General features: G+C 36.9%; 1 protein-coding gene across 5 annotated transcripts in view; it reads right to left on the bottom strand.

Moving 5' to 3' along the window:
• Positions 1–2,074: 2,074 nt before the first annotated feature.
• Positions 2,075–21,629, bottom strand: part of EVI5 (ecotropic viral integration site 5) — an 82,905-nt gene continuing 63,350 nt past the window's right edge. For 4 of the 5 annotated variants that reach the window (XM_055724222.1, XM_055724223.1, XM_027814450.1 and 1 more), the window contains one exon: positions 2,075–3,356. In XM_055724222.1, the coding sequence (XP_055580197.1) occupies positions 3,051–3,356 (306 nt within the window). In that variant the 3' untranslated portion in view covers positions 2,075–3,050. The remainder of the gene's footprint in view (positions 3,357–21,629) is intronic. The other variant, XM_055724227.1, reaches the window with a different exon arrangement.

Raw genomic sequence — 21,629 nt, 5'->3', positions numbered from 1 at the left:
GGAAATAAAATTACTTAAGTAAGAAAAGGTCCAATCATAAAGGCTATTAGGACCCAAAATATTTACTCCCTTGGCCTGGAGAAATAAAAAAAATGTAAAAATTCAGGCTTCTTTAGCTACTGTATACATTTGATTATCAGACTGAGAAAGCAGAACCATTTTCACTAACAAACACAAACACAATTTACATGGAAACTCTGTATGTCGTAGGACATCCCCCTTCCCTACTTCACCTGTCTTCTCAGCTGCCATGCTTGCATATTCAAGAATCTTAAAGGCTGTATGTTTACGTGCTTTTTTTATCTTATGCTTTTAGCATTCACATTGAGCTCTTACAGCCTGCATGTAAGAGGAAATCTAAGACAACGGCAATGTTTGTTAGGTCATGCGAGCAAGGGGTCATGGTGTGTAGTGTAATTAGTGTGCTTTATTTATTGACATGTTAGTAAAAATATTATCTATGCTGTTGATGATTTGACATAATTCTGATGCATATTCAAATTATAATACACACTGGCAAAGAGATTAGTGTCATTTTTTGGCAGAATGGTTGCAGAAAAAGCAGGACGATTCTGACCAGCCTCTCCTGGGCTGTCTTCCTAGGGTATTCTGTAACTAAAGCTTCTGAAACTGCAGCATGTCCAGGGATTCACCTTCATCACTAGAAGAGATGCAGTTAGTTAGATAAGGACTTTTGCTTTTCCCTTGATATTTTTATTTATGCTGTTTTTTCCAGTATCAGTATTCATTCTACTAGTACATTCTACTAGTATACTTTAAAACCACAAAAGTTCAGGAAATAACCCTTGCCAACTAATCTCATTTGCTATCACTTGAACAAGTAAGGCAGTTATTGCAAAATCATAACACTTCACTATTCAAACAGATAGGATTTTTATGGCTCTCCAACTGAATCGTGCTTCTGCCACTTACTACAGAACATTACCTTTAAGAGAAACTTGCAGCTGGTATTGATGACAGGCAACAAGACATTTGTCACCTATCCTCTTGGGCAACAATTATCCAGGTGCAAACATAACTTACCAGATGCTCACTGGAAGGAAAAAAAGGCAATCGTTACTTGCTAGTGAACAAAAGTGCCCCCTATTTGGTTTTACATACATGAAATTTCCAACAGGGATCAGAATCAGTGATTCACTTCAGAGATGGTGATTTCCACAAGCTATGCTGGGTACTACATATTCACTGATGGGATGTGGGGAAATTTTGCAGAAATACTGAAGCAAGTTAGGAACTGCAGAAATCAGCAACTGAGTTTGTTACCCACCTGCTTTAAGACTTAAATTAGATTGCACCTGGGCAGATAATACTGTCCAGAGGCCCAGAACATGCTTCTTCCACGCAGCCTTCTCTATCATTCTTTGAACATTTTTCTCCTCAGTTGTGCTGTCTCCTTCTGAGGACACATCAAAATAAAAACAAAGGAAATGCCTAACAGGACTAGCAGATGCGTTCAGCAGTATGCTTCTACACTTCTGCAATTTTAACAATTACCCTGCTTCTTGGGAGTAGCAAGATGGTTAACAGTGTGCGGACTATCATCAGTACTAGCTTATGCATGGCTTTTTTTAATTAACAGAACAGTTGCAAACATTGCTAGAAAAGAAGACTTAAGGACTGTTTAATTACACAAGAAGGCAGTAATCACTGCTACTAATATTCTTGACCAGAATGTGCCTGAGGACAAATGAGTGTTCATATGACAATAATAGAATATCTTGTTCTGTTCAAGAAGCTAGGGCCACTAGTGGATCTTAATTTTCAGGAGAGGGTGAAAGCAGAATGCTCAGCTCAGCTCTTGCTGCTTTGGTGAATCACAGCCATTTGGTGACAGGACCAACAGCTTATTTTCTAGATATCTCTGCAATATAAAACTGTAAGAAGACTGAACTTACATATTTTTACTGCACTGACCATGCCTTTATTAGAACTAACTGTTAAGACATGAATAATTTTTCACCTTATTTGAACTACCACTCTAATCTAGATCCAGCAAGTAACTGTGCAGTAACCAAGGGCTGTAGCTTAGAAGTGACTAAACAGGAAATGCTGCAACCTTGTTAAATCATGAAAAATTTATTTTCATTACATATACATGAAGGTAAAAGATTTCAGTCAATAGTGTTTTGAACAAGCATTTCCAACATGAACCTGTTAGTGTAGCTAGGCTGAAACTTAATGTAAAGCTAGTGTTTTCCCTTTATTTAGTAATTCATTTCTAGTGTGTATATACAGAATTCATTTTCCTGTTAGAATACCAGAGACAGTAATATTGCAACATTTACATTCCTCATATAAAATGGTGTAATGTACATTTTCAGCTTGCTGTAGATATATAAATATGTACAAAATAAACATTATTGTAATTAATATATTCAGACAAAGTATTTAGCAACATCAAAAGCAGATGCACATAGATTTAAGTGAAAATGGTGAAAAACATCTTTATGACATTAGTGACCATTATTTGCATATATAAAGTAGTACAGATAAAGGCTCCTCTTTTCAAGCCTTCTGTGGGCATCCAGTAACTTTAGTAAAAACAAACATAATTGAGAAGCGTAAGATAATTATATATATATATCATGTGTGTCATGATCAGATGGTTTACTAGGGTCCATCTTGATCACAAATGGATAACAACATAAAACATACACATTTGTTCAGAGCACAGAATATTGCACAAGAGCAAGTTCTTTTGAGGAAAATAATTCCTGTGTTTGTGAACAGCAAAAATGGTTCTTATGCATTAAAGAAATTATATACTTGCAGTTTCTAAACCAAGGAACATTCAGTAATACTGTCAGAACTGTCATCCATCAACTTCTTCCCAGCCTGTTTTATGGCAATGGTGTATCATTAGCAAGATTTGGCAAAGAGAGAAGGCAGATAGACAGTATGTATACATATTTATCACAAGCCAGACCAGATCCAATAGTTACCTAAACCAACCACTGGATAGTTTCCGTTATCTGACAATTTCACCCTTAAAGAAATATGAGTGTCTTCAATGCTAGTCACAGTGATAATCACACAGTAGTAGAGTAAGATTCCATTCTCCTCTGCTTGGAAACCAACTTGCCTGAACTTCCAGTCTGAAGGGCACTTTCTTCAGTATCACTGTCACTGCTGTCTACAACTGTGTGATCCAACGCCATCTGACCAGTCCTCCTGTGTAGATGAAAGCTCACCCCACTCTCCTGTATGGAGTTAGTTATAAAATCTTCATCAGAAGAATGAAATGATTCATCATCTCCTGTGAAATGGTTGACAATGTGAATCCCATCAAAAGTGGGTTGGTCTGAGAAGTCTCTCTGGCCTTTTAGACATTTGATCTGTTACAAAAAGCAGAAGGTAACAGTTAATCAGAGCTGAAGAGTCCAGCTGTAAAAAACCACCACATTTCCAAGACACATCTCATTGCACTCTTACTGGATTAAATTACATGCTAGATCTAGAAGTAACATATTTAATGATCACTTTGAAACTCAGCTGTAATCAGAACAAAGTGACTTCTCAGTTCTGGCTGCTCAGAGACCTTGAAAGAATGTCTTAAATAGTACCTGGAATTTTCCAAAATTCTCCTTCCACCCCCAGAGTATTTCAGTTTTAAGACTTAATAATCAAGGTACCTAGAATCACTAATGACAGACTACTCTAGGCTTATTTACTGCATCTTTAATATCCCCACAAGGTTTCTAGAGTGGCCCATTTGTTTTGACAGCACTTTTGGCTTTCACATCTTACTTTCACATGTCCATTCTTTCCTTTACCCCCTAACTTTCCACTTGAGAAAAGCCCTCCCACAATCCCAAAGAGCAGGGTCCCAAATGAATATCACCAGCTTCACACAGCCACAGAAAAAACCCCCAGATAATATGCTTACTTCTATCTACACTGCAAGATCAAGTGTCTTTTCATTACCTAGTTCAGACCCAGTAAGATTTCAGATCAAGAAGTACGAGAGAAACTTCTCTTTGTACGGCACAAATAGATTGTAGTTTCAATTTTAAGAAGTCATCAAACAAGACAGAAATGATTGTCAGGCCATGGACAGGTACAGAAATATTTTAATTCAAAATTCACTATGAAGTGATAAACTATTACAACCATGCATTCCAGTTATTCAAAAGTAAAATCTAAAGCTCTGAAGTTTGGCAAGTCCCCTGTTAAATTAGTGAAAATTAATTGCAACTCATGGAAGACATTTCTGAGGTTATTTTATCTGGAATTTCACTTTTGCTAGCTTTTTAGTAGCAACTACGTCAGGGTCAGTTTCACAGTCCATGAGTATTAAGATAAAAAATCCTAAAGATGCAGGAAAACATTAAAAATGCATTACAGAAGCTTCCTAATGTCACTCTGAAAGCTTAAAAAGGAAGATGTAACGATTGCTATTTTGTAAGCAACTTTTCACAGTAACAGAGACCTGGAAAACAGAAAGAAGTAGTCATCTGAGGAGCTTCTTTACACAAATGTATTTGACATTTCAGAAATCTGAAGCAGTATTCACTTTGATAAATAAAGAGGGCATGTAGGTCCTTGCTACTGACAGCACCAAAAGATTTTACCTATCCATTTGGGGAAAAAGGAATCTCTGTACTTACCATGGGCTTGTGCAAAAGATAAGAATAAAAAAGGGTTTGAAAAAAGATCACAAGAGTCAAAATCATGCTAGAAGTCATTAAATCAGATGTTAATAGTATGTGAAGGCTCCACCTTTTAAAGCATATTGAAACATCCCTTTTAGGAATACGGGTACATGCTGCAGATCTAAACCTTCACTGTAACTACACATACTAATACTAGTTTTTTGCACTTTCTTCACATGTACACAGGCTGTAGTTGTTTCATAAGGAACTTGCATGTAAAGGCAAGCAAAACAAAAAGTTCCACACTTGCACAGCATAATTCATGTTACAAGCAAAATCAGCTCATTCCAAATACTAGATACTGGAGAGTAACATGTATCTGGACTATATTTTTACTAGCTTATATACTTAAGATACAGAAAGCCTGATACAGAGATTCTTGTGTTATTTAGAAACAGAAAGCCTGACACAGAGATTCTTTTGTTATTTAGAAATATTATCCCTAAAAAAATCCTGCAATATGATCAGATTAGCTGCCACATGAAGTTTCCAAAACAGCTATCAATTTTAGTCACTAAGAAAACAGAAAAACAAAACCCAACAATTTCTCTCCACCCTCACCACAGAAAAAAAGCTCTGCTGCACAAGTGACTACAAATTTCCTATTAGAGTAAGAAATTACATGCTTTCAGGTCTGCACAGTTAACCCATTGGTTCACCTGAAATTATGAAGCCAATACTCAATGTTAGTTGTTTTGAACATTCAGAAAGCCAAGCCGATGACCTCAACTGTTTTCCTGAAGACTTCAACACATGACACCTTTAGACAAATGTATTTAGGTAACATGACAAAACCATGGCTTCATGGTTTTAGGCAGTAGCCTTTCCAAACACCAAATGAGAGTCTTTGGAAAATGCTGTTGGTGGGAAAAAAAAAAAATCATTAATAGACACAGCCTTTGCCAATTCCTAAAGTGAGTCTGGGAAAACAGTGTGTTGTTATGTTTTGTTATTCTAATGAAAGGATGCACAATCTGTGACCTTCCAGAAATGCTTCTTTTGACCTGCAGCTTTACATTTGCCTGCCCTTTTTCTCAAGTACTCCTCACATCCAAGGGGAACCAGACTGCTAGGAAGAAAAATGAACGTAGCGTAGAGAATATATGCAGCAAGTCTATTCATTATCATACAATTTCATTACTTCTCTGTCTGCATGAAAAAGCCAGAAGCACAGACAAACACTATGGCATCAAATTTGTATTATGGGGATCAACAAGCTGGATAGCAACACTGCTGGAGAGGACACAGGGGTCCTGACACACTGGAGGTTAAGCATGAATCGGCAGTGTCCCTGAGCAGCGACGAAGGCTAACACCATACTAGGCTGCATTGACAAAGGCATAGCCAGTACACCACGGGAACCTATTCTTATCTGGCATGTGTTAGACTGCATCTGTCCTGTTCTGCACTTGCTGTCTCACTCCTTCCTCAGTACAAGATACTAGTGAGTAGATTCAGTGGAGAGGCACCAAGACAGTTAAGGGGCAGGAGCTTATGTCTTAAGATAACAGAGAACTGGATCTTTACTGAAATGTGTGGTGGGAGAAGAGACGTTGATCGTAACACAAAACACAAGGTTGTGTTTGAATATGAAGGGAAAATAATTGCTACAAGGCCAGTTAAGAACTAGAACAGGTTGTTCAGCGACTGTGGACTCTTCCCTCCACAGCAGGTTTCAACAGCCAACAGGCAAAGCCCTACAGAACCTGCTATGAATTTAGTGTTGATCCTGTTTTGAGCAGGCAGTTGGACTAAAGGCCTCCCAGTGTCCCTTCCAACCTGAAAGACAGATTACAATGCAGTGAGATGTGCAAAATGCATGGGCAGCAGGATGCATATTACTGTTCTTTTGGCAGCCATTTTGAGTTTGAGAAATTGAAATACTTTGTACCTGCTAAAATTACTGTTCCTCTTAATGTAAATGCTGTCATTTGAATCCAAATGCCTTTCCACTCAACGTTGGCACATTAAATTATCACAAAACCTAGTCTTCCAACAGGATGTTAATTTTATTTTACTATTAGGAATCTGTTATGTTAATCTTGCAAATACTTGTTTTTCAACTGAAGGTAGAATCTGATTTGCATCTTATTTTAAACATGAACCTTGATAAAAGTAACTAATCTTCAAGAAGTTAAAAGTATCCAACTGAATAGGTTGTGAACAGCTGTGCATTATTTTCAGTTTTGCGTAGTTTCAGAGTTGAAGGTACTTCAGAGGAACCTCAATCTAATATTTGTTCAGAAGCATTTCTGAGGGAGCCCGATTATCTGCATTTTCTGTTGCATCAGAAAAGCTTTGTAAGGCTTCTCAAGGCATTTGGAACAACTTATAGACAGCATGTGCTCCAATGCAATTAGTACCAGTGGCTAACGCCAACTTAAGGCTCTAAAATAGAGGTTTCTCAAAAGGAAAAGTTTTTTATTCTCACATAACTTTACAGTCTAGCAAGCAAGGCTCTGCACTTCTGACAGAAAAAGCAACATCTTTTTTCAAGATGGGAAGGCAATAAGTGTCCTACTGGTTCAGGGCAGTTCTACCTCCAACAGTGACAACAGGACTTTCATGTTGTTTTGTTTTTAAAGGAACACATACAAATATGACCATTTTTTTGCAATCAATTCCCTTCATATTCCCAAGCCCCCACTCACTTGTCCAGCAACTGCTGTGGCAGATATCACAGTACATCTCTTCCTGGCTGCTTCAGCACACATTTATAGACCAGCTGTCCATCGCTAAGGATTCTTTTATTTGCTGTCTACCTCCACAACTTCCTGTGGTAGTTCCAGAAATTCCTTTATTTGGTTTAAACTAACCTCCTACTTGTTTCAGGATTTCCCCCCAAATTCTAGTAATGCAGGAACAAGCAATAAAAAGCAGTTCTGCCATTGTGATTCTGAAACTTACATTGTAACGTCTCCCCCAGCCTTCTCTCTAAAACAGAAGTGTCCCAACACTTTTTAGCCTCTTATGAACAAGCAGTGCTCATGACCACCGATCATTTTAGCCCTTTAACTTCCCTACAGACTTTCTTTAAACTCTACACCCATCTTTAGGCGTAGAGACCAGCCCTGCACTAAGGTTTTCCAGTGACAATACAAACTTCTTTATTCTGTTTTTAATATACTTCCTATTGATGCTGAACCTTGTTTCATCTGTTTTGGCTGCTGCTGCACACTAAGCCAATGGTGCCACAGGACTCACAGTGACAACTCAAACATATCTTTCCTGATTTGTAACTACCAGTTCTGTGTCTGCCATCAGGTAGGTGTGGCTTAGATTTTGCAGCTGATGCACTACCTTATTCATGTTGAAGCTCATCTCTCACCTTTTTAAGAGAGGCTTCTTGAGATTCTTGCCATCAGTGTTTTATTTGAACACGGAAAAAGAGCTTAAAGTAGGAAGTAAAGCATTATGCCAAACCCTGCTCCCCACCCCCACTCGCTGTTCTACTCTATCCTTATCATTCCACCTGAAAGAAAAAGAACAGCCTTTTTTCTTGCAGCCATATTAAGCATGAACTACACTCAGGGTCTGTCACTTTTTTTTTTCTTTTTACTAAGAGATAATATTGGTTAAAGCCTTTCAGTTTTGTGTCTGGCCCTCCTTCATGTGAAGGGAGCTTGACCTCTGCCACCTCAACAAGTGACATTCAAATGAACCACGGCTCTTTCTTACCGCTTCAGTTTTGCAAGAATCTGAGGACATCTCGGGAAAAAAACCCTAGGTCTCGTAAACCCCCATGTTTTGCTTTTAATAGTCAAATCCAGGTCGTACTGTCTAGATGACTGCAGCTTCAACCCAGTTTGCACTACAGCACATTCACATGATCTTTAGGACATTACAACAGGTTAATAATATTATGCGCCCAAAATGTATGTCATTGTTATCCTTTCAGAAGCCGGCTGAGTCAGGACACAGTATCTTAATAATAAAGTTTGCATTCATACACCTTCTTATGCCTAAAGAATTCAGCATTTTAAAGACAAACTGTACATCCTACTGGTCAACATATTAAAAGACATTAATTGTATCGTAACTCTTAACAGGTAAGAGTGTATTTTCACAAATTTAAGAGAGCTAAAAAAGGCTAACAATTAGATCCTTGAACCTCAGAATAAACTTTCTTACCTGACGCAGACTGCCTCATCAAGCCAAGCATGAAGGAGAGACAGTAAAGAGAAATTTAGAAGTTTTAGTACAATTCAGAAGTTTTTTCACGTTAAATCAGAGAATCATAGAATAGTTTGAAGGGTGCTAGTCAGTTGCAAGCAATTTATAATTCTAAGCCCCTTTCTTTTTAAAATGAGAACATAGGTCAAATCTTCAAATGGGACTTCGTGAAAGAGCTACTTAAGCTCTGGGAGACATTTTTATGTTGTAACCTGTGAGGTTTTTTTTAAAGCTAGGAATTCAGTGGTGGAAAGAAGTAAAATTAAAACGTTACCTTCTGCTTCCTTTAAAAGGCTTCAGTAACTACTTCCTGAGATTTACTCAATTCTGAAGTAGTAAAGAAAGTTTTAACAAAGCTTGCTGATAAATATCCCATCTACTCACAAAAGGATAAGTAATACACAAGTGAGATCAAAATATGATAAAAATATGACTACTGCTTTGGGTGAATGAAATTGGTTTTGGCAGAAGGCAGTATGTTACACTTCTATTTAAAGAATAAAGATTCTGAATTCTCAGTGCTTTTACTTATAGCAAGAGGTATCTAAAAATCAGAGTTCCCTCTTTGGATGTCTCTACCTTAGTAACAGTAGGAAGTCTTAGTAAGATTTCCTGCTTAAAAACCAAACATTATTCAAAAGAAAACTAGAGTGTTGCTGAAAGTATGATCTAACCATGTTTAGCTGAAGAGAAAGAAGTCATAAGCGTTTTCAAATACCTGTCCTATAATTCAAAAGAACATTATCAACCAGGAAACATGAAAAAGAGACTTATTAGTCAAAATCTAATTGCAAGCTAATTAAAAATGTCAGGTTTGATCTATTAAATTATAATAATATTTAACATTAATAAAACCAATTTAATTGGAGTTCTTAAAAATTCCTGAGACTCAGGGTCCACAGCATCTATTGGGATCCCTTATCATACTTAGAAGTTGACTGCTACTTACTGCTGACCCTCTCGCATTGTGATGAGATCACTTCAGTTAAGGCACACACTAGTACACTATCACTTCTTTAGAAAAGCTCCCAGTAACTCCTTTTGGAAAAAAGCTTGTGTCAGAAAATGAAGTAGTCACAGCATCTCAGACTGAATTAGTAGAAAATATGTTGTCATTTGGGAGACAAATATCAGCCCAGACATATATTATGCCCAGTAGGTACTACAATGCAGAAGCATTTCTGCACATGCACACAAAAAAAGAATGAACAGCATTAGGGTTGCAGGCCTTTTCATGCTACTTTTTCACTTCCATGAACACAAGCAACTCCTTAGATATCTTAAGCTCTCTGAAGCTCATTTTAAAATCTATCGTTGTACTTCCACAATGAGCCACATTCATACTGAAACAACTGCGACATGAACACTGCACAAATGGAGACATCATGAGCTAAACAACTAGTTGCAGAAACCAACATTTGCAATCCATCATCTAAAACAATTCTTAGCAAGTTTAATGGCTGTACAGCTAAAATGCTGATGGGGTTTCCAAAGCTCCCCAACAGAATCAGCTTCCTTATATGAAAGGAACTGCTAGGCATGCATTGTGACAGAACTGTATCAGAGCACTTTACTGAAAGCCAATGCTTATTGATTTTTGAAAAGTCTGAGATTAAAAAAACCCTAAACTTTAATATGATTTACTATATCCTGCAATAAAGAAAGTTTGATGCAAAAATAAATCAACTTTAAAGACTTTCTTCATTTTCCTCAAGCATGAAACAATTTTTACCCAAACGTGGATCATATGCAAAAGACAGAGGACAGTCTTTTGACAGCTTCCTGACAACTTGTATAGCTACCAAGATTACGTATAAAGAAAGATTATGTGTAAAATAAGTCAACAACATATATTGCATATAATATGGCAATCATTCTTTGTTGAGATATGGTAACACATTCTCTAACAAATTTAAAAATAAATTTGAAAAAGGCATGTTAAATTAGAAATGTTATCATTGCAACTGTATTAGGACAGAGCTCAAAGTTGTGGCTTTTATTTCAGTGTCAGTGAATTTCCTGTTTCACTTAAGTGTTTTTTTTTCTAAAGCCATAGCTATAAATGCAGCCATAACTAGGAATATTAACTTGTAAATAAAAGCCATGAGCAATGCCAGACAATGGTCATTCTTGAAACTACTGATGATTCTAGAAGCCCAAACCAACCAGACCGAACAGATACTGAATCCAGGAATCCCCATTTACTCTGCTTGCTTCTGTTACCTGATCACTGTTGTCCCTCCTAAAGAAGGGGCCCTAATAACATGGACTCACTGAAAGGTAACAGCTGAGAGGGACCGTATGGGCTTCTCTTCCCTGAAATCCATATGAAAAGCTGCAGAGATGGCCACACCTACATCTCTTATTGAAACCATTTTTGATTCTCCAATGGCATGCAGGAATATGTTAAAAAAAAATATATGCAAGGGGGAGACAATGAACCACATTTTCTTCTCACTGTGAGGCAGACACGAAGAGATCTGCAACAATCAGAGATATCCCTACTACAGAAATTCAGGAAATGGGTTACATCCTAATTTATTGTGTTCACACAGTTGGGTTTTTTTTCTAGTTTAAAATATTAAGATTAAAACACTTCCAGAACAACTCTGAGTCTTCTCAGATTTCCTAAATATGTTTTGCTTCAGCCTAAGATTGACTAAATAATTTTGAAATTGATAAAATAGACAGTTATATTCTCAACTAGAAGCGTTTCTATGTTATTCCATTACTGCCCCTTTTCTCCAGGATTTATTTTTGTGTCAAAATTCAAAAAACACCAACAAATTAGCTAGATCTTGTTGAAATCAAGTTGTTCAACACATTCTAATGGGTCGCTGAAGAGTCATGGACATAAGGAGGAAAGCAAATACATTTAAACATGCATTTAAGAAACTCTGGAGAACTATTTCAGGGGAGTTTTATGACCACACCAACACGAACAAAAATACTTTTTCCCCCTTGTAGTTCACTTACATATTCACAAATATTAAAGTTAGCCTGCATGTTCGAGGTGGGAGTTTGACATAAATCTGGGGTTTAGCAGATTGGAATTACCATTACACAGCTTTACGATTTGTCTTAGCTTTTACCTTCCTCCTACTCACAAGTTATGTTTGTAAGGCAGTAGTCAAGATTCTAATTGTTAAGCAAAATCAAGCAAACAAAAATTGCTGTTTGAAAAGAAAAAAACAGTGCATTAGGTACTGTGACTTAAGCAAGCAGGAAATGTCTTGATCATGCTTACAAAAAACATACGGTGAGAGCATTTCAAAATCTGTTTGCAAAATTGCTTCCTTTGCTTAGCAGTTAATAAATCACTATTAAACATTTATCATGGAGGCTTATATATTCTATTTTAAGACATAATTTTGTCTTTGATATCCTTTAGATGTGGAAATCAATCTCCTCGTCTAAAAGTTTTCACCCAGCAGAAGTTTCAGTCAGATAAACAAAATGCCAATTTTTAGGGAGCCTAGCAATGGCCTTTGAAATGAAGTTGGTAGCCAGTCCCTGCAAGATTCCTGTAGGAAGAGCCAAGCTGCACTCCAGCATACTCAAGACAGTCTGAGATCCACCTTAGCACATCTGGCCATGTATTTAGAACTGAGTTTAGCATAACTAAAATGGGAAACCTGCACAATCAACAACAAACCTTGTAAGAATTAATGATTCTAGAATAGTGCAAGTTTAGTGGTTTCTATAAAATAGTATTTCTAAATACTAAATAAAATAGTTTCCTAAAGAAAATTAACTCTGCTTTGTATGGATGAGTTCAGAGCTGTATTTGCTTCCTGCTAGCCTTACCTCATCTGCCCCTCAGACAATTTTATAATACTCATACCAAGATAAAAATCAGCTGACAAATTCTTAAGAGGACTTGGCAGAGTATTTGGCTCCTTATTTTTGAAGTGTAATAAAATGAATCTTGGAGAAAAGGTCATTTGATTTGTTAGAGGTTTTAGGACAAGCAGAAAGAAGCTTTACTTTCAGTATAGCAAAAGGGTTCAAAGAAGGCTGATTTGCAGCATAACTTAATGGTAGGACGACTGCATCTGTCCATATAGCGTTATCTCCAGGGTCTCACATGCATCTGAACTTCTTGATCTGCACTATCTTGAAACAGTACAACTGTTTCTGAAGTTCATAAACTGAATTTGATCTAATAGAGTTGCAGTATGGTCTATCCACTTGTTACAGCAATTGCAGCAAAGCACCTTGAAACTGGCAACAACAGAAGCTGATCAGAAGTCAGAACAAGTATTAAACTCCAGGTTTGATAAGCCTGTTGTGGGCTCAAACCAGAACAGCAGTGAATGACAATATTATACTTACAAACAGACCTAGGCTGCTTTTTCAGTTGCACAAGTATGGATGCTATTCTTAAAAGATAAAAACCCAAGAAGTCTCTGGACTGAGATTATTGTTTTTTTCGTGTCTATAGTGGGATGAAAATCAACAGTCATGAGGTACTACATTAGACAAATCTGCCCCAATCGTCATTAACTCTTTGGAATCCAAGATCATGTACATGATTAACTACTAAATTCTCCTGTTTAAGGAAACAATTACCTTCGTTTTTGAAACTTGTACTTTTAAAAGGATAAGCCAGAGTAACCCAGAGTAACAAACTGGTATGCAACCTGAAACATCTATCTCAAATGAACTTTGCTGACTATATCACTAGAGAGAGTTCAAACCATTGCAGTGTGTCATGAGTAAAAAGCAAAAGAGCAGAAAGAAATTTCCAAGACTGACTAATTTCAGGCTTTTGGGTTTTTTAATAGCACTTAAATATTTGGCCTCTTTTAAATTGCCAGCTTCTGTAAGTCATATTCAGTCTCTCAGTAACACAAAATGCTTTACAAATCCCTATAGATGTCAGGAAGTTTAAATAAAATCTATGAAATAGTTTTAATGCATCAAAAGAAACCTCATCTCTAGCTGTCCTGCTATTTATTTCATATCGCTCTGAAGGTACTCTTACATTTCCTGAATTCAGTTTTTATAAAAAGTGTTTTTTCAATATCATCAGTTAAAAAGCACTTGAGCCAAAAGAAAATGTGTGTTGTATATCAGTTTTACCATAGACGAGTCTGCTGTCTTGTAAACGTGACAAAGATTAAAACTAGCCACAAGTGTTCAGACCAGAAAGCTTCCAGTGAATCAGAACAGGAAACCAATAAAGCGATCAATGGGAGGTCATGACTTTTTGATCACTGCACTACATGGTTAAAGAATTTGGTTTTGATCTAGTGCCATGTAATAAAATTAAACTTTGAAGTTCTGTATCAAATATGCAACTGAAATAGCAACAGTGCTAAAAAAGTGCCCAGCTTTTAAACTTTTTCAAAAGAAAACAGTCTTTGGTAACTGTATGTCAGATTTTATCTGTTGAGGGATTTTTTCTAAGATCTGACAAGTTTGTTGTAGTGAGACCATATGCAATTCCAAAAAAAGTTCTAAGCTGACTTAGCCCTGGGAAGTTTCTATAAATAGCTAGTTGGTAGGTGGAAGGAAAGTTCCCAGAAACTCTTCCTACAAGAAGTTCTAATGAAAGTGTTTATTTGGAGTGAGGACTTGGCAACAAAAATATTGTAAAACAGCAGCATGATCACACTGAATGTACTGCAATTATTATATTCAAAGAACTACCTAAATCTCAATGCACCTTCTCCCTAGAGTAAGAAATCTATAAATACAAAAGTTACTGAAACCTCAAGCATTAACTAGAATGTACTGGCTGATACAGAGACTGAAAACGTAACCATTTTGGGCAACAGTTACAGGAAATGATCACTTTGCACTTTTACTCTGTCCTTTTAAAGCAGGAGTTAAACTCAGCATTTTTAAATGGACTAAGTAACATTTATTTTTGCCTTTGATTGCAGAAATTACTTCCATCTGTGCTGGCTGCCATTCTGAGAGTGATAAAATTTTAGGAGGGATTTCCACCACATTTCCACTGTTTGCCCCACTTCACATAAATTTGCAGACATATTACAAGCTAATACATAGCATTCCTCTCCTTTGTTTCTCACATAGATGGCACCTGTGTACGGTTGCCAACACAATTTTTTTCCCAAGAAACAGCTACTCAGATAAAGTCAAACCAGTAGAATTTCAATCTCGCCACTTTCCAATCCCCAAAACCCAATTTATAGGCAGAAACACGGGAGAGACCCTACAACAGCTCCAATTAGTACAGCAGATAGGTCATGCAGCTTCAGCACTCAAAAGAGCAGTGTTATTGCCATGATAATGAAATAACTTTAAGATCAGTTTACTTGTTTTGCCAATCCAGACAAACTCTAAACAGGGATTTAGTATAGTTAAGTATAGCTAGCTATATTATTCTCTAATGCTGCAATCAAGAATTAGTATATAGCTCAGTAAGACAGATCTGGAACTTTGACACAGTAGGATACAGTCAGACAAAAAGAAGCGGGAAGGGGAAATGTTTCTAAAGAGAACAGTCACCGATTTTCATTTATTTTATCACTGAATCTAAACTGTCAGTAGTGACAATGGAACAGTTACAATTCATAGGTAAAAACTGTTGTCCTCAAAGCGAACAATGTCATACCTATGCTGTTTGAGGAAGGACTACATCACTGTCCTGGTTACACTGTTACATTTAGGGGTTTCCTTCATTCTCATGAGAGATGGAAGATACTTTGGTGGTGGTGGTGTTACTGGGGGGAAGGGAGAGGAATCAACCTCACCTGATGCAAAGAGGAAGATTGAGCTTGTGGCCAAAGATTTATGGAATGGAGTGCCATTATTATGGAATCAATCCTACATTTTTTGGCAAGTGTAACATGTCTGTGTTAATTACATCATGAACATGCATTCAAAATTAATTGAATTAAACAACCAATGTTCATAAAATATACAGGGATTCCATTGTGCAGTAACAGTTCTGCCTGTTGAACGCTTTGTTAAGCCAGACAGTTTCTAAAGCTAGTTGTTTTATTGAGGGCAGGGTAACTAAACTGGAGAAAGTTATTGGAGCATTAAGACTCTCAATCTGTTCAGTCTCACACTTCTGCAGCAATCTTGGTATTATCAAGCCAGTATAACATCTCTGACTCTCAGGGACAAGCTGAATTAAAGGAATAAAGCAATTCATTTTTCAAAAGCATACAGTATATATTTAACTATCCTGTGTAGACAAAGCTGTTGCATTAGATTGGGTGTTTGCAAACCACATGACCTCACAAACGCTATCTTATCACATCACAGGTTCCTCAGACTGACCACAACCACTTAAATCAGACTCTGCCAGCACAGAGGCTCTGTAACTTTGACACGTACTAGTAAAGCAACTACATTTTTAGCTGTCCAGCAGCTTTGCAAAAACTTTACTTGTGGGGAGGGAAAAATCTGATGGTCTCTTGTCCAACTGTGCTTGCAAGATACGGTAAAAGAAAAGCACATGATTTATTGTGCTATAAACTTCCACCACAAGTTGTAATGCTTACTTTGTAAATCTCAGGGCTAACATATTTCCTTTCAGGGACAACATTTCTTATCAAGTAAGAAAACATTTATAGAGCACCACATATTTTGAAAGCATTTGTCTAGTAAAACAAACTATTAGAAGATGTTAATATGATTCTAGTGAGTATTAAGAAACAAGTGCTTTGCAAGAGTTAATACAGTGCTTCTAACAAACATTACAGTTCTAGTGAGAACTATGAAGTGAGAACAATGTAAATATTGACTGAAATAAATTCCACAAAGATTAGCTGGCTTTATGAAAGCAAGTAAAATGACAACTGCCTTGAGACAAATACACATCTGCCTGTACTACAGGGAAAGGAAACAGTACACTCCTTCCAGAAGAAAAGGGGGGAAAAAACAAGTTTGCAAGAGACTGAGTGGAAGAGCATTACATCAAATTATAAATTTTACAGGAATAGTACTAGGCCTTTGCGTGTTTGCACTTGCTGTTCTCTCCATAGTTCTGATGAAATTAATGTCTCCAAGATACCTAAATGCTGATAGATCTGATAGTCTCTCATTCTCATTTGCCTATATGATCTGATCCACTGCTAGGCATCACCCTATCAGTATGTCTTCAGAGAACTTGAAGAAAAAAAAATTCTAGTAGGTTGAACTTGAACTAGAGATGTTCTAGTTGATGCCACATGGCAGTCATGACTGCAACTCAGCATAGGCACATCCAAACCAAGTAGCTGGATAGCAGCAGCCCAAGTACAGCAGGATGAAGCTCAGAGTTCTTCATCCTGCTTCTGAATGCAGTCTAGTGGTGCTTCAGAAAAGAACATTTGCTTTGGTAAGAGCTGCATTTGATTCAAAGGAAGAACTAATAAAGAAAGTAAAAAAATTAACAGAGGCAAGGAATAATGCTTCCTGCTGGTATCCCATCATCAAGCCCAGATGCTATTACTGTCAGAGAAACAGAAGCTAGGAATGCTGCTACAAGTGGTCAACCCATCTCTTGTGTATTCCAGCGGACACAAGCAGTGTCAAAATTTTGTACTCATCTATGGCCAATGCAGGAGTCATCACTTAGCTCTTGTAAAGATATTCCCCTCATCTCCTCAGGGAACAACCTGGACTAACTGTGCTGGGGACCAGAACCACTACCATACTGATTTAACATCATTAGCTAATAATAATAAAAAATCACCAACAAGGAGGAATCAATTTGGCAGCTTTTTAAACACAGCTTACCTGTAAGTTTATGGTATTTAAGGCCAAAGGAACTGTTAATGTGGTTTAAAGTTTCTTCCTGAGTACTACAGTGCACTGAATTTTATTTAAGCGTTGTATTATGTGGCCTATATAGGTTGGGGGTTTTCAATCCTTCACACTGATGACTATGGTTTACTTTCCCTTCTCCATTTTAGTTTCAGCAGTGAAAGCCTAGAAAGCTAACCCAAGCTGCAAAATGTACCCTTAATTCAGCCATATTACCAATTACTCCTTTGGTCATAACTCATGCATTATTTATTCTCAAAGTAATTACTTAAAGTGTCTTGAATTTTATTTACACAAGCAAAATCTTTTAAAAGCATAGAATTTAATCTCCAACTTTTATATCTCTTTTCATTAAGCCAATCTTAAAATGTTAGCTCACAAGGAGCAAGATCAGACCATGAGATAACACCTATATCGGAATCTTACTGACTGAATTAGGTTCTTAAAACATAATATCAGATCCATTCCTAGGATAAACTATATGTATGTGGGAAAGGAAGAGTAGTAAACTAGTGGTCACTACTCTGAACAGCCATCAAGTTTGCAGATACTGAAAAAAGGGAAATACTTTCTAAAAAACTCCCTTTTGTTCATTGTCAATACGCAAGAACTTAAAGAACTAGAATTTCACTTGAAGTTACTATTATAAAACCTTTCAAAAGCCTCAAAAAATACACTTGTGGAATAATAATGCTCCAGTCATCTGTCACCTTGTCCTTTACCATCAGCCATGCTAAAAAAGTTAACATGGGCAGTTTGTAGAGGGTTTTCTAACTGTTGGAACAGTGTACCACAATAACACCAGGATTTTCTTTTTAGTTTAAATACCAAAAACACACGCATAAGACTTGCACATTAGAAAACAATCTCATCCTTGCCTCCTCTCAAAATATACTCTTAACAAATAATTACTTGAAATACCTCATTACAGAGCAACACCTAGAAGCAAACGAGCTCTCTGTTCTGTCTCTGACATTGGTTAATAGCAGAGGCTTGGGAGAGAATGTAACAATAGGCAAACATGTAGTGGTACTTTCCCAGAATGTTCTTTCCAAACTCCAGCAAGCAGCCCGTTTTTCAATTATACATGTGACACCTGTATATCTCCAGGGAATTCCTCTCCATTCCCCGATCTGAGGCAGTTATTTTTTTCCAATCTGTATTAATATGGATTTTAGTATGTGGAACAATTCTGGATATAAAGGAATTTAATCTTTTAAATTTGCAAAAATCATATTCCCTAATATTTTTTCAACACACCTCCAGTTTCATTTGAAGATCCTAATCCTTGCACTGGAAGAGAAGTGACCAAATGCTCCCCACCCACCTTCATACAGTTTGCATTTCAAAACATAATTTTAGGACTTGATTGAACTAATGCTAATTCAGTCAGTTTTGGGGAACAGCAAGACATACAGGAAGGAAACATGCCAGTATCTTTTGAAAGCTCTACTCAAATCTAAGACAAAGATTGCAGATAAATTCCCAGAAACCACCTTCTCTCCTCCAAGTCTTCTTGACTCTATAGAGATCTAAAACCTTTTATCTGGAAATCATACTTCTAACCTAAGAATATACATCAAGAGCAAAAGTTGCCAGGATTATAAAGAATATCTTGTATGTCAAAAATATCAAATAATTTTGTCAAAAAGAAAAAAAGCACCACTAAGCTCTAAGTATTCCTCAGCTGCTTCCAAGCTAAAAACAACTACTGGATCCCTCAAGTATAAGAAAATGTTGTTAAAAATGGATTTTAAAGAGCTATCTTCAACATCCATATTCCTGCTTTCTAAGGAAAAAAATGCATGCTAAGTGAGGGAAGCACTAAGTTTCCGTATGTTGCTGGTCCCCTTCATAAAGCTGTCCCCTAATGCAGATGGCCGATACACAGTAGAATCATGGCCTCATGAAATAATGCTCTGCAGTCCCAAATTGCAGAAGCTACTTGCTTTTGTGGACTTGAATACATATTAGTCAGAATTTAGCTTTTAATATGAGAACTGTCAAAAGTTAAGACAAACCTACATTTGAAATACTGTAGTAATATAAATAAGAAACTGAAATTTAACAGCAAAACAAACTCATTAAAGCATTTCAAGAGATACAAAAAAGACAAACTTTACAAGTTTCACTTGAAATAGATTTTCAACTTCAGCACTTCAGTCCTAAATCACGAAGTCTGTAAGACTGGAAACCACTTGCTTTTGTCTCCAAAGGTGTCTTGTGGTCTGCCAGTGTAGTTTGTGGGTAAGCACGTCAATTCTAATCTTTTGTACCACTCCTGTAATCTAGGTAACACATACAAACCTTGCAACATCCAACAGGAAGCAGAGACAGCTGCTGTGTAATATATATAAAGTGACTGCATGTGCAGAGGGGTAGTGCATGAAATGCAGAACTTCAGCAGTTTATAAATCATTTAATTCCATTCAGTTTGAATTAAAAGTAAAAAGTGGTAAACTGCAAAGAACCTCCTCCTTTTTCCCCCCAGTATGTGATTTATGTTGAAATGAGTAACCAGTTCAAGATCTATCTTAGCCAGTTTTTCTTAAACCTTGACCTTTACTTAATGAAACTTGTAACAGTTCAAACTTTCTACACATTCGTTTCCACATATAACAACCACTTTACTTCAGTACTACCTACTGGAGTGGGATTCTCTCTTGAATAGTAGAAACGTTTCAGAACAATTGCTTTCACTTAGCATTTCAGTGTCCAATCAAAGGCAGCTTTTATGAAGTACTAGCACTCACTCCTTGTGCAGCCTGAGAGTACATAACCCATGGTACAAATCCTGCAGTGCTTGTTACTCATGCCATTTATGTTACAACAGTTAAAGCACATTACCTGTAAGGTCAAGAGTACAGCACTCACCAGATATTATTTCTCTTGTGCCAAAGATAGGGCAATGAAGCTTGTGTACTTACTGACGAGAATAATGAAGCTGCTTCACAGAAGCTGCAGCCTGTTGGGGCTGCACAGTGGAAAAGCATTTTAGGTTAAAATCCTACTAAGCTAGAAGTCGTCAAGAACGCTGTAGAGATAGCTTTAAGAATGGAAGGAAAATAGAGGAAGAAAGAAAATGCTAGGTGGAAATACTTCAATTAGCGAAGAGAACAAATGGCAATGGGACATGGATTTCTGAAAAGGCAAGCAGAGCATCTAAGTCTAGTGCGTATTAAAAGCTCTGAAAGAAGTCTGCATCATGACTTCCTGTTTGTGACAGTCCTCAACATTTCAGATTTTCACACTAGTTTCAGCCTTCAACAATAAAGCTGTAAGGCAATAAGCATCTAACAACTTTGTGTCAAATAAAGCGACTCAGCTAATAAGGAGGAAAAGTGCAGCACTAACCTGACACTAAATTACACACAGCTTTTCACAGGATTAGTTATCAGCTAACTAGCAATACTGCAGTATGCACATCCTTTCATTATGCAGCAGCTGTTCTTCGAATGTTGATAGGTTGTGTAAAAGATTAAAGGATAGTGTCTGCAACTTTGCAGTGAATGAACACAAACCCAACATGGATTTACTAAAGTTAAAATTGCAAGTTAATAATAATTGATCTACATGTATGTGAACTGAGTGAAGTTATGGCTGCACTGAGGAATTTAAGTATGAATTCAGCATTTCACACAGTAATAGAAATTATGTTCAATATTTTGATCCTAACCCATATTTGCTTACTCGAATCAGTGCAAAGGAAGGGCTGCATGTAAATAGATCCAAGATGGTGTACACAGAGCAGGAGTCTACAAAACCTCTTGTTACAATCTTCTCAAATCTCGAAGTTTTGTCTGTTTGCTCTTCTGAAGTGTTCATCAAGTACATATTTAAGACCTACTGTGAAGCAGTCAATACACAATTTGGCTTACCATGCTACAGAAATCCAGTGGTTAGGTATAAAAGGAGTTAAGCAGGTATCTTGTTACAACAAACCAAAGTCCAATATAGTAGTTCTATACTTACAGTTATTTTACCTTATTTGAAAGGTATGAAAAAAGACATCTTTTTCTATTTAATTTAACTTGCACATTTAATAGCAAAGTG

This window comes from Falco cherrug, chromosome 12 (genome assembly GCF_023634085.1).
Source record: "Falco cherrug isolate bFalChe1 chromosome 12, bFalChe1.pri, whole genome shotgun sequence".
NCBI lineage: Eukaryota > Metazoa > Chordata > Aves > Falconiformes > Falconidae > Falco > Falco cherrug.
Note: the sequence above shows the minus strand (reverse complement) of the source record. Positions and strands in the feature narration are given on the sequence as shown.